The following is a 14,122-nucleotide window of genomic DNA, read 5'->3' as shown; positions in this document are numbered from 1 at the left end:
ATTATTATTATTATTATTATATGAGGTGTATTTGTAGTGAAAATACAGTTGTAGATACTTTTACAAATGTACTTTAAGTTTAAAAGTATGTTATAACATGGAACAACGTTTGCAAGAGCAGGAACCTCTGTATGGAGCAGGTCCCTGAATGAATCGTGGTTGGTTGTGGAACACAGTAGCTAGTCTGGAGAAACATGTGAATGAGTGGGAATTATCACCTACAAAACTACAGGCCAAGAGGAGGAAAGAATTAATAAAGAGCTAGGAATTCCAGGAAACTTCACTGTTAAGGGTGTTAAGCCCCGGTTTGAACTAATCAAGGCTGGAAACAGACCCTCGGGGCTGAAATCCCTGCTGATCAACACTTCTAGAGCTCTATTCATCACTGCAGTGAATCAATGAAAATTCATCAATGAACTCCTGAGACTGCACGTACATGTGGCTGTGACCCCTGGGGCTGACAGCTTCCATCCAGCAGTACCCATGAGGGATGTCCCTCGAGGTCAATGACCCCTGGATTGGGTAAGCCTGAGAATTGGGGAGTCATCAAAGTCTGCCAGAGAGGGATAAAAGGCAGCAAAGAATATCCCACAATTTTGCCCTCTTTGATGTGACCAGCACCCTGCCTGTCCAGCCAGAAGGACCAGCTGGTGACCCCCTTCTGAAGGAACACTGCACTGTAAGAAGCCTCAACTAGCCATCGATGGTGGACTCCAGCACTTGGAGATAGGCATACCTTGACTCCGGTGCTTAGTATTCATAGCTAGCTACTGTGTGTGTGTGTTTGTGTGCGTGAATTTGTGTCTGTTTGGGGGCATCACCACCAAGGGCTATGATTTGACTTTTGCATCCGTACAATAAACGAGAATTTTATGATGATCCTGTGAGTTGGTGCTTTGTAGCCAACAGCCCCATAGGAAACTCATTGCCACAAATGACAGCAGTGTGTTCCAGGTAAAGGTGATCTACCCGTCTGAGGACAGTCATGTTGCCAATCTGGCAAGAAGTCCATATAGCTGCCACATTGGAATCCAAGATGGCTGCTCTGAATTTCCCTTGTGGTCAGTATTTCAGACCCCAGTAGGGAAAGAAAACTAATTCCAATGATGAAACCAACATCACAGAGACTGAGAGCAATCATTACATTTCCATTGTGGTAGAAGTATTGCATTGTGAAATAGATGGCATGTATGTACATTTTTGCTAATTATTAAATACCAAAACATTTTGAAAAATTGCTACATCAACTCTGTTCTGTCTCATATCACCTCAATACAAAAACCTGCAATGGAGATGGTTGACACCAGACTCTCCTGCATCGTCCATAAAAAAACATTGCTATGGTGCAGATAGCATCCCAGAGTGCAGTGAAGCACAGGCGGTACTGGGAATATAAACAACCTTCATTTATAAATCTGTATGGTTTCATATGTTCTCTTTGGGAGAAGAGATTGATGTCATATATCTTGACTTCAAAAAAGCCTTTGATCTGGTATCCCATGATCACCTCTTGACAAAAGTGGCCAGTCGTGGCTTTGGGTCCACCACGATCCATTGGCTGGGAAATTGGCTCTGTGGTTAGACCCAGAGGGTAGTAATTGATGGAAATCAGTCATAATGGTGCCCTGTGATGAGTGGGGTCCCCCAAAGCTCTGTCCTTGGACCCATATTGTTCAACATCTTCATTAATGATGTGGACATTGGAGTCTGAAGCGGACTGGCCAAGTTCACCCATGACACCAAACTTTGGGGCAAAGCATCCACACCAGAAGACAGGAGGGTGATCCAGGATGACCTATACAGGCTCAGCGAATGGACAGATGAGAACCTGAGGGTGTTTAACACTGAAGAATGCAAGGTTCTCCACCTTGGGAGGAAAAACCTGCAACATCCCTATAGGATCGGCAGTGCTATGCTGGCTAGTACTACGGAAGAAAGAGATTTGGGGGTAATCATTGACCACAAGATGAACATGAGCCTGCATTGTGATGCTGCGGCTAGTAAAGCGACCAAAATGCTGGGTTGCATCCACAGATGCTTCTCAAGCAAATCCGGGGACGTCATTCTCCCCTTTTACTCGGCCTTGGTGAGGCTGCAACTGGAGTACTGCATCCGGTTTTGGGCTCCACAATTCAAAACGGATGTGGAGAAGCTTGAGAGAGTCCAGAGAAGAGCCACACTCATGATCAGAGGTCAGGAAAACAGACCTTATGATGACAGGCTGAGAGCCATGGGGCTCTTTAGCTTGGAAAAACGCAGGCTCAGAGGTGATCTGCTGGCCACCTATAAGTTTATCAGGGTTGACCAACAGTATCTGGAGGAACATTTGCTCACCAGAGCACCCCAAGGGATGATGAGGTCAAACAGTTACATACTTCTGCAAGACCGTTTCAGGCTTGACATAAGGAAGAATTTCTTTACTGTCCGAGCCCACAAGGCCTGGAACAGCCTGCCATCGGAGGTGGTTCAAGCACCTACATTGAACACCTTCAAGAGTAATTTGGATGCTTATCCTGGGACACCTCTGCCTGTGTTTCTGAGGGTGGATTTTGTCCCCCTTCTGTACTTGATGGGCTTAGTTCTTAGTTCCTCTTTCAAAGAAAGAAATACAGAAACCTGGAGACTGTTGCAAGTGAGTTTTGGGACCTAGCCTCCTGGGAGAGCACTCTCTTCCCAGCTCCCTAGTGTCACAACCCAGTGATTTTTGTGCCTCGGCACTATGGAATTTCCTGGCCACATGAGAGCTCCTTTGCACGGCAGAGTGTTCTGCTGCAATTGAGAACCCGCGTGTAGGAGAGAGTTCCCGACAATTTGCAGTTTCCTTTGCAGGATGCATTTCTTCTTTGCAGCACAGAAATGCACAGTGCAAAGAGTTCCCGCTATTCGAATGTAAATTTGTGCCCCGCTATTGGCCAGTGCTAAATTATTCATACGTGGGGCTTTCTTCCCGTCGCCAAGCGCAATCCCAGACATACCCCTTTCCCCGCCGGCTTCGAATTGCGGATGGATTAACTGGCTTGGGCCCCGCCAGCTGGAACAACTCGTGTGGTTGTTCAGACGACCGGACCACCTGCGTCATGATTGCAAGCGGCGCGAGTAAAGTTTTTTGCAACCAATAAGTTGTGTCTGCCTCTCCATTCACCAGCCCGCCCTAACGTACGACCCATTTCAAATGCAACTCGAGTCGGCTCTGGCCGTCCGAGGCATTTCTATGTCCCTCCCCCAGAGCACTGTGATTGGAAGGGGACTCAGGGAAAGATCACAGTCACTGGTCAGCTACAGATGTTAGTCTTCTTCCCTCCGCCCCTTCTCAGTTTCTGTTCCCCTGAAAGACTGCCTTCCGAATCTTTTCCGAATCAATTTGGAGGGGGGTTTTTGGTGTCCCAATTCGATTCAGATTCCGTGATTCAGGCTCCAAATTGCGCCGAATCTTCTCCAAATCGAATCGGCAACCAAAGCTTCGCACGCCCATATATATATATATAAAATAATAAAATAAAAGAAATGCGCCCATTCCCCCACACACCCACCCTCTGCCCTTCCCTAACCCACCAAACACAGTTCCTTAGTCCAAGCCCCAATTGGGGTTTCTAGTCTCAGTTTATTCACTGTCCTTGTTGTTGTCAATGTCGCTGTCACTTCCCCTGCTGCTGTTCCTGTTGTTGTCCTTGCTGTCTCCGGGTCCAGTTGCATCATTGTCCTCTTCGTTCTCCTTGTCCACTTCCCCTCCCAGGGGGGCTTTGAACAGTCTGTGCCAAGTGTTGCTTTTCCAGTGTTGTCAAGAGTTGGCTGCGTCTTCTCCATCCTCGTCCACTGATTTCCGGTAGTAGGACTGGACTTTGCTCAGAAACATTCTGACGCAGTCCGTTTCCTTGAGCTCAGTGTGCCTATATAACAGGAGGTTCCTGCATTGCCACAGGGTGCTCCTGACGTGGGTCACAAACTGGTCAAAGCAGGTTGTCTGGGGCCCCTGATGTTTAGTCAGGTGTCTGTACAGCACTGCCTCCCTTGTCATCAGCCTGAGTGCTGTCACTTCCTCAAGGAGCCGGCTTACCTTTTCCCACACTTCTCTGGCCTACTGCTTTAAATCCATGTATTTCTCTGTCTTTGTTTTCCTGTGTCACTTTCATCAGAAACTAGTTCTGGCAGCAACCCCTGTTGCACATGCAGGTTTTTGTATTTGGTGAGCTTGCTCTAGCCTTAATCCTCTAGTACAATTAATGGAAAAACTAGCCAGGCATTTCATGTTTTGGATCCTGAATTCATCAATATGCTCTCTGCTTCTGTGCTGGAGGGCTTTCTTAGAATTACTGAGAGAATCCTACTTGGGAACTTCCTTGTACTTTTTGCATGTAGGATCTCATCTGTAAATGTTTCATTAAGTATGTTTATCTATTTTCAGTAAATAGCACTTTAGCATACGCTTTTGATATGGGGAGGAGGGCAGGGGAGGAGGAGATACTTGGTTCTTCCTAATAGTCCTGTAGTTTCTTGAATCTGAGCAGAAAAAAACATTACTAAAATAGCTTTTCTATCCTGCAGTCTTGGTAGAAATTCTCCTTTTGGTTACTCACCCAGCTGGTATGTTTGGGCTTCACACACTAGACCTGTATGCTTTAAGTTTCCTTTAGTTTGAATGGGCTCCACAAATGTCTTCCCTGTCTTTCATTGACTGTCTTTCTGGACATAGGCTATATCTGTTACCCCTTCACAGAAATTGGACTTCTATGGTCCACATGCTTTAAGCTGCTGACAGGTGTTTGTTTAAAGGTTCAGTGGGATCTAATCCCTGATCTCAACAATTGTACCTCCTGCCATGCCACACATGCATGGCAGGAGGCATGATTTGAGGACTTATTCATGGGAAGATGTGATGGCAGCCACTCTGCTCTACTTTTGCTCTCACTCAAGAATCGTGCAACAGAGCCTAGTAAAGGACAGTTATAGACAAAAGAGAACAGATCATAAGCTGTGCATACAGTGATGCAAGAAATTGTTACAATGGGCCACTTCCTTGGTCTCGTTTTGGGATATCTTTCAGTTGGGTCATATATGCACAAGTGTGGCATACATTGTTCTTAGAAGTTTGATTTTGCATTTAATTGTATTGAAGTAGGACTTGCTTAAGTGAGCTGATCCTACCGAGTGATCTACATTTGCTTGGCACAACTGGCTTGTTCCTCCGCAAGCTTCACTAGGACTGATGTGATATTTTTCAGGTAATGCATAATTAGGCTGTGGAAATCATTACCATGCAAGTGCAATTCCCTGAGGGTGAGGAGAGGGAATTGACCAGGGTAAGCCTGCTCTTACCTCCCTTTGGCAGTGTGATGGGTGTGCAGTTAGCTCTCTGAGTTCATCAGCATGTCGGAATAGCTCCTGCCAGAGCTCTGAGCTCTTAGCCTGTGTTGGATAAGGCTCTCATCCCATCTTTTCCCTTGCCACTGAATTCAGTAGGATGGGGAGGAAGAGAGAGCAGAGTGGGAGCACTCACCCCTTGGGCTTCGGAGCTGTATAAAAGCAGGGGCTCTGGCCTGAGTCTGTGCCAACTAGCTGGTGGGCTCGGAGCAGAGTAGCACAGGTAGAACTCGGGCAGAAGCTGCAGTGACATGCTGGTGAGCTTAAGAGAGAGCTCATTGCACACCTTTCAGACTGCCAAAGCGGGTGTTGCTGCACTACCTTGCATCGTCCTGGATCTTCCCAAATTGCCACGGGATATTGTTCAGGCCAAGAATTTGGCAAAATTTTAGAAGGGGCTTTGGAAATTCATATAGCTATCCAGAGTTGTCACTAACCAGAATTTGAAATGTATATAAATTAAAGATTCATGTTCTAAGTTGTCTGTTAAGTTTTGGGGGGTTTTTTTTGTTTTTTTTTTAAGGTCAGACCTTCATGACAGAAAGATTGTGCTGGGTATTGGTACTGTAGGGTAGTAGTTCCCAACCTGTTATACTATGGACTGGTGGGAGTGGGACAGGGCACACAGAGCCTGCTGCCTCCCTTCTGGGGCTGCCCCAGTGCCCAGCTTTAACCTCGCATGTGACTGCCAGCGGCAGAAGCCTCTTGTCCGGGTGGACAGACAGGGGTCTGAGTTGCCATGACCCAGCAGCCAACCCTTTGAGGCCCGGTACCAGGCTGCGGCCCAGTGGTTGGGAACTTCTGCTGTAGGGTTTTTGCACCTTCTTCTGAAAACAGTAGCATGGGTTTGATCCAGGCTGACAGTTCTATATTCCCGGTTCTGTTTTATTGATAAGATATTATACTGGGTCAAAAACACATTTGTTACAGGACCCACGTAGAAACACTGGATTGGGTGTGGCGATTCCCTAGTCACTGGTACATTTGTTTATATCTTTCAGTTTGCCTCTTTTTAATAAGCTTTTTTCTGTTTTAGGTTGCAAGCATGTGAAAGGTATCCTGTTATATGGACCACCAGGCTGTGGTAAAACACTTATGGCAAGACAGATTGGCAAGATGCTGAATGCCAGAGAACCAAAAGTGGTTAATGGTCCAGAAATCCTTAACAAATATGTAGGCGAGTCAGAGGCCAACATCCGCAAGCTCTTCGCTGATGCAGAAGAGGAACAAAGGAGGGTAATGCAAGAATAAATATCACTGTCAACATACACGCATGTGAAGAATAACTAAAGAGGAGGTTTATAATGACAAATTTATTGTCTTGAGCATTTAGTGCGACTCACTGATCCATCTGTGGTCACACTTACCCACTGAATCATTATGACAGCAGGGCAGTAGTTTTCTCTGTTAGCAAAATAATGTTATCTCCAGGCTAATTTTTTTTCAGGCTTCTTCTGTATGCAAAAGGTACTGCAGTTTCCCTTATCAGCTGCCATAACTTCTGTCATCTTTTGGGCCCAATGATCTTGGGGGTGGTGAGGAGACAGCTACAACTATGTTGCCCTTGTCCAGTAGAGGAGTTCAAAGTAGAATAGAAGTGCTTGTTTAGAGAAAAGAAGCTGTTGATCCCTTGCTTGGCAGCGTCCTTGTGAACCTGGGAGCGTTTCAAAGTGTTTTACGTGATTTTTTTTTTTTTATGCTACTTTTGGATGACGTTTTCTCTGACTGTTTTGCATTATACAGTGTGGCAGCTGCTCAGAATAGGATGTGAGCAAGGAAATGGGTGCTAAATGTTACCCTCAGGCCTCTAATCCTCTGCCATTGAAGTCAGTAGGAGTTCTACCCCTGACTTCAGCAGGCACAAGATAAAGGCACAAGTGTGGGATAAGCTTAAATGCCTAAAATTCACATTTCCTTGGTCCCAGGATTATAGGATATCTCAGTCTGTCATTAATGATCATTGCTGAAAACAAGCTAGCAAGTAGAAACAATATTGCAAAACTAGGTTAGGTACAGTGATTTTTTTTTTCCCTGCCAATGGTAGTGTTGGAGACAAGGGTGTGAATTAATAATATTTCTCTGTGGCGGTTAAAGATGCAGTCAGTACTAAAGGTTGGGCCTTTTTTCTAGCTATCTGAAAATGAAAGGTCCAAATACCATTTCTTATGTGCTGGGCAGAAGGAATAAGCTGTTACGTGGCTCTTGGTTGTTTGTACCTGCTACTAGGAAAGTGTTGTACCTGTGATGCTCCTCAGCCAAATTTAGTACGCCTTTTATGGTAGATGGTAGCAAAAAGCATTTTATACAGAAAAGATTTTCTAGATCCAGTGTTGCTAGACATATTTTTTTTAATGAAACGTGGTAAGAATTTGCACTTTAAGAGACTTGTTGCTCAATTTCAGCTGTGTGGTTCTGGGAAGAGTGTTAATTAGAGCTGGTCCATCTCCACAGAGCTCCTTCCCTCCTGCTCTTATAATAAAAGTAACATCTGTGGACTCCTTCTCCTTTGAGGTAACACACCTGATGAAATAGACCCTAGATTGGCTGGGGGAGCTTGTCCTGATGACAGGTTATGAGATTAGGAAGGTCTTGGAAAGGTCAGTATTGTAATGATTTGTGCCTGGGGAAGATTGCCAAGGTGACAGCATATTCACACAGTGTTCACATTGTGGACAGCAGACACTGGAAACAAAATTCTTGTTGAGGAAGAATTTTGGAGAGGAGAAAAACTGCATAACAACGTAAGACTGTGCTGAGCAAGTATTCTGTACTGTGTTTTTTCCCAGTCTCACCTGGTTAGGCTTTGAGTCCTGAAGTGAATGATCCTTCTATTGCTGGTATTTGAAAACGTGCTTAGGAAGATGTAGCATGATACTCCTGAGGGTTGCACATTTCTGTAGGATGAATGTATTGTAGACACTAGGGTCTGCTTTTATTCCCCCACAGGCTTCCTATATGCCACTGTCCATTGTCCTCTCTAGTCTAGGGGACTTGTTGCAGCTTCTTCCACCCACTCATGGTAGATGTTTTGTTCTCTCTGCATATATTATGAAAGCTCTCTGTGTGCCTCTTCCCTCCCTCATACCTGGGGCCCTGTGTTTCCTCTTCCAACCTTCCTCTTTCCTGCACACTGTTTTCTCTCACCAACTTTCATTTCCCCACAATTCTGGGTTAGAGCTTCTGCATGTCTGTCCATCAATTCCCCTATCTGGGTCCCAGCTTCTCACCACTACCACTCCACAAATATGAAGTCCTACAAGAAGGAGCAATGATGTGTAAACACTGCTGAAATAAGGTCCAGGTCTGGTGCCTGCAGTTCAAAGTGTAGGTTAGTAAACTGAAGAGGAACCAGAGCAGAGGCCCAAAGATGGTGAAAGGCTTGAAAAACATGCCTTCCAATGAGAGTCCTGAGGAGCTTAGGGTAATTATCAAAGAAGCCTTTAAAGGGTGACAACGGAAGCTTTTCAGACTCGGATAAGATATAGCAGCTGGAACCAGAGGGTAGAGAAAATGACATGGAAAAGGGAGTTTCTTTTTACCATTGGAACAATAAAGCAAGAGTCATAGTGGGTTCTCCATCACTGGCAATTTGTTAAATAAATGGGATCATAGAATTGGAAAATTAGGGTTGGCAGTGACCTCAGAAGGTCATCTAGTTCAACCCTCTGCTCAAGCAGGGCCATCCCCAACTAGATCATCTCAGCCAAGGCTTTGTCTAGATAGGCCTTAAAAACTTCCTAGGATGGAGTCTCCGCAGCCTCTCTGGGTAAAATGTTTCAATGCTTCACTACCCTCCCTGTGAGAATTTTTGCTAATATCTAACCTAAATTTCCCTTGCTGCAACTTGAAACCATTGCTCCTTGTTCTGTCATCTGCCACCACTGAGAACTGTTTAGCTCCATCCTCTTTGGAACCATCCTTCAGGTGGTTGAAGGCTGCTATTAAATCCCCCCTCAATCTTCTCTTCTCCAGACTAAATAAGCCCAGTTTCCTCAGCTTGTCCTCATAAGTCACATGCCCCAGCCCCCTCACCATTTTCATTGCCCTCTGCTGGACTCTCCCCAATTTGTTCCCATCCTTTCTGTAGTGGGGGGCCCAAAACTGAACACAGTACTCCAGATGTGGCCTCGCCAGCGTCTGATAGTCACATAATCACTTCACTTGATCTGCTGGCCACCCTCTTATTAATGCAACCCAGTATGCCTTCAGCCTTGTTGGCAACAAGGGCTCACTGTTGGTTTATATTCCGCTTCTGGTCCACTGTAACCCCTGGTCCTGCAAAGCTGCTGCTTAGCTAGTTGGTCCCTAGCCTGTAGTGGTACATAGGATTGTTCTGTCCTAAGTGCCGGACTCTGCACTTGTCCTTATTGAACCTCATGAGATTTATTTTGGTTCAATTCTCTAGTTCGTTGAGGTCTCTCTGAATCCTAGTCCTACTGCTCCTGCAGCTTGGTGTCATCTGTGAACTTGCTGAGGTTGCACTCCATCTCATCTTCCAGATCAGTGATGAAAATATTGAACAAAACCAGCCCCATGACCAACCCTTAAGACACTCCGCTTGATACTGGCTGCCAGCTAGAACTGAGCCTGATCCTCTGAGTACCAATCCAGCCAGGTTTTGGTCCACTTTACAGACTGTTCATCCAACCTATATTTCCTTAGCTTGCTTGTGAACATGTGTTGTGGGAGACTGTATCAAAAGCCTTGCTGAAGTCAAGGTATATCACATCTACTGTTCAGCCCACATCCGCAGAGCCAGTCATCTCATCATAGAAGGCAGTCAGGTTGATTAGGCATGACTTGCCTTAGTGAATCCATGCTGACTGTTCCTAATCCCCTTCTCCCTCAAGTGCTTAGAAATTGATTCCTTGAGGACCTGCTCCATGATTTTTCCAGGAACTGAGGTGAGGCTGACTGGTCTGTAGTTCCGCAGATTCTCCTTCCTCCCTTTCTTAAACTCGGGCACTATATTTGCCCTTTTCTCCAATCATCCGTGATCCTCCTCTTGTTGCTGACATACTTGTAGAAACCCTTCTTGTCACCTTTCATGTCCCCCGCTAGCTGCAGTTCCAACTGTGCTTTGGCCTTCCTGACTTCATCCTTGCATTCCCGAGCAATACTCTTATACTCCTCCCTAGTTGTTTTTCCAAGTTTCCACTTCTTATAAGCTTCCTTTTTGTGTGTGAGCATCCTGAACAGTTTGTTGCTAAGCCAAGCTGGTCTTCTGCCATATTGCTTGTCTTCCTGCACATCAGGATGGTTTGTTACTGTGCCCTCAGTAAGGTTTCTTTAAAGTACAGCCAACTGTCCTGGGCTCCTCTCCCCTTCAGACTGGTCCCCCAGGGGATCCTGCCCATGAGTTCCCGGAATGAGTTGAAGTCTGTGTTTCTGTAGTCCAGGGTCTGTACTCAGCTGCTCTCCTTCCTTCCTTTCCTCAGGATCCTGAACTTAGTTGTCTAAAGCCGCTCCCAAATGCACACGTTTTGCAGTGGTCCTTGGAAGGTCATCAGATTAAGGCTAGTTTTGATTGAAGAGCCAAGAGCAAATTGCATGGTAATACTCAGCTAGCCTCCCTCTTTCATGGCAAGGAGGATCCAACTCTGGTGTCCCTCCTGACAGACAACAGCACTATTAATATGGGAGAGGGAAAGGTAGTTTTTAAAGTAAAAAAGTCCCAAGCTCATAACTAATGCCCTAACCTCTACTCAGTCCATTTCTTTCCTTTCTCACATCTTTGTGACAAGGTATTTAGCAGAATTCACAGATTTTGTTGGAATCTGATGGGCTGTACCAAGAGTGCTTGTGCTTTGGCCTTGAACTTGCAACCTCTTGGGCTGTCAACTATACACCTTGGCACCCATGCCATCCTGCGCCCTCTGTCCCCCCGGGTGTTTTTCTAAAACATGTTCTGTGGTTCAAACAAAAGTTAGTTCAGGGAAATGCTGTAACCTTTTACACAAGAGGTCAGACCAGAGCATCCTAATGGTCCCTCCAGTCTTAAAATTTCTTAATCTCTCCCACCTCCACCTCTGGTCTGCCTCCCTCTGGGCCTCTCTTCCCCCACAATCAGAGCTTGCTCCCAGGCCTCTTGAGGACCCTGTCCTTTCCATTTCCATCAGCTGTCCCTCTGATCAATGCTGTTTACCTTCTCTAGTCTTCTGTCCCCCTCTGCTCTGTGCAGGCAGTATCAGGGGAAGGCAGAGAGATTACACTGCCTGCAGCACCAGGCAGTCATGGGGCTCTGATTTTCTTTTGAATGAGGTTTATCTGGTGGCCCACTAGCAACAAAAAATTGATACCTAGAGCATTCCTAGGTTGTGTTTAGGGTTTGTTTGGGTTTTGTTTTTGGTTTTTTTGGGGGGGCGGGGGCAGGATTTATTATGTCAGCCCTTTAAAAATTGTTATGCTACAGGCAAACAAAGAAATGCTATCAGGTTGTGTGTAGGTCAGCCAGTTGCTGAGCCAATTATGGCATGTATCTTGTAATCATGGCTAAAACTCCAGAATAGTTACAATTGGTCAAGATTTGAATCTATTCCCAGCACAATTATAGACTGTAATAACGTTGTATTCAAATACACTTTTGCTAGTGACATCTTTTGAATCTGATTTTTGCTTTATAGCTCAGGCTGTAATATGTACAAGGTTTTAAAATGGTAGTGTTCTTTTGGTAAGCATTTTCTTTTTGTATCTAAATAAGTGCTCAATCCAGGAGAGCAGACTTTATGTGAATATTATTTTTGCTCATAAAAATATACAGGTTACCTGTTCCCATTTAAGCCATTAAAGTAACTTTCGACTTTTTGTTCTTACTGCAGAATATGTACTGACTGCGGTATTTACACATAAGCAACTCCAGGGAGGGTTGTGGTCCTACTGTTTGTGCAGAATATGAAATCATATCAATATCTAGCATCTGCAGTCTTAAAAATGCAAGTTTATGATGCTTTTGTGATATGAGCAAACCAAGATGACAGTTGTGCCTTTTTAGAAATATGGAAGTATATTAGGAGAAGCCAAGTGGCAAAAAAATGTATGCTTCTCTTAAAGGGCTTCTGGTATTCTGGGCATTGTCTAAACATGTTTCTCTCTCATTAACTAGCATGTCCTATAACATTTTAAAAGCCTGATGTAGATATAGCATACACTGTGTCTAGCCCCTCCTCTCATGGCCAAGTTAAGCCTAAATTAGCTCAATTATGTTAGGGGCAGCCTCACCTAGTCTTGAAATGTATGTGTCAGCACATGCTGGCTAAGGTGTAGTTAATAACACTACTTTAAATCCTAGTTCAGACAGGCCCCTAGAATGTTTGTTCTGGTAGGATAAGAAGTAGACATAAGAGATCTGATGACCACACACTGCTCACTGATGAAATGTCCCCATTTGAGTAGCAGGAACTCAAGGTAGCACATTGACTGTTTAGTTGGAGTCTTTTTAGGAAAGAATTACCAGATTTTAGCAATTTTTTTTTTTCTTTCCAACAGCTTGGGGCAAACAGCGGTCTGCACATCATAATCTTTGATGAGATTGATGCTATCTGCAAGCAGAGAGGGAGCATGGCAGGCAGCACTGGAGTTCATGATACTGTTGTTAACCAGCTCTTGTCTAAAATTGATGGCGTGGAGCAGCTGAATAACATCCTGGTCATTGGTATGAAAATTTCAAGCTTGATGCCAGTTTGTTAAAGAGCAGGGTGTGTAAGAGACATGAGACCTGCATGTTCTGGATGCTTAAAGGTTTGTTTTTGAGGTGAAGTGGTTATGCTAAGGAAGCTTTCAGTAACAGAAGAGCAGCATTTCATCCTTGATTTGGAAATGTAGGTCACTAGGCCTGCTTTGCAGACATGGAAGAAAAAAAAACGCTTTACCAGAAGAAACAGCACGTTACATAGACCCAATTCTGCAGCATCTGTATAGATCCGGTGTTTCAGTGGGGCTTTTTGGTGCTTTTATCTAACAGCTGATTCAATCAGCTGTTAGATAAGTGCCAAAAAAGCCCACAAAAGCACCCACTTTATACAAATGTTGTAGAGCCAGGTCCAACTAAAGCGCTGCCTCTTCTGGGCATGTGCTGGGCTCAGCGAGGGAGCACACTGAATTTAAAGTAAAGCATATTTCTTTTTTCTTTTTTCCCCCCATGTCTGCAGGCAGCCAAAGTGTACCTTTTCTCACCAGCTCTAATGGAAGTTGTAAAATTCCCCTCTTACCAGGAGGGAGGAGTGGAGCCATGGGTGAAAGGCTTCCTGTGCATCCCTAGCCCTAGGGCATGCAGATTTGGGGAATGCATAGGGAGTCTTTCCCTCTGTTCCACTTCCCTATCAAACCAGTTTAGAAGAGGCAGTGGGGCAGAGCCCCCAGCCTGCTCCCCAGACTAGGAAATCCTTGGTCTGGGGAAGCGTAGGAAGCATTGCCCCATCGCCGTGGGGAAGGCTTCCCTGGCTCTGGTTCCCATCGCCGCAGGCTTTTAAATTGCGATGCGCATTGCTGAAGTGGGCAGTAGGAGTGGCAGCATGAAGCTGGAGGCATGGAGAAGCAGGCGTGCAGAGGCTGTACCTGAGCCTGGTTTCTGATCCCATCAGCTTTGAAATCACTATCCCTGCTACCCACCTGGGTGGTGTGGCTGTCAAAGGGAAACTGGTGGGGCTGGGAGCCAAGCTTGGGAAGAACCACCATGAGCCTGATTCCTGGCCTCTCCATTGCTGTCCCTGCCTCCCAGCTTGCAGTCCCTGGTTTTGGAAAGAGGGAGGGGAGAGCAGCCGGAGCT

At 45.4% G+C, this 14,122-nt stretch overlaps 1 protein-coding gene across 3 annotated transcripts in view; it reads left to right on the top strand.

Annotated features, from left to right (window-relative positions):
* NSF (N-ethylmaleimide sensitive factor, vesicle fusing ATPase) overlaps positions 1-14,122 on the top strand; it is a 106,701-nt gene that overhangs the window by 43,738 nt on the left and 48,841 nt on the right. For all 3 annotated transcript variants that reach the window (XM_006017664.3, XM_006017663.3, XM_014516905.2), the window contains 2 exons: positions 6,395-6,594; positions 12,844-13,009. In XM_006017664.3, coding sequence (XP_006017726.2) covers positions 6,395-6,594; positions 12,844-13,009 — 366 coding nt within the window. The remainder of the gene's footprint in view (positions 1-6,394; positions 6,595-12,843; positions 13,010-14,122) is intronic.

Source organism: Alligator sinensis, unplaced genomic scaffold, assembly GCF_000455745.1.
Source record: "Alligator sinensis unplaced genomic scaffold, ASM45574v1 scaffold755_2, whole genome shotgun sequence".
In the NCBI taxonomy this organism is placed as follows: domain Eukaryota; kingdom Metazoa; phylum Chordata; order Crocodylia; family Alligatoridae; genus Alligator; species Alligator sinensis.
The sequence above is the reverse complement of the archived record's forward strand: the minus strand, read 5'-3'. Positions and strand labels throughout refer to the sequence as shown.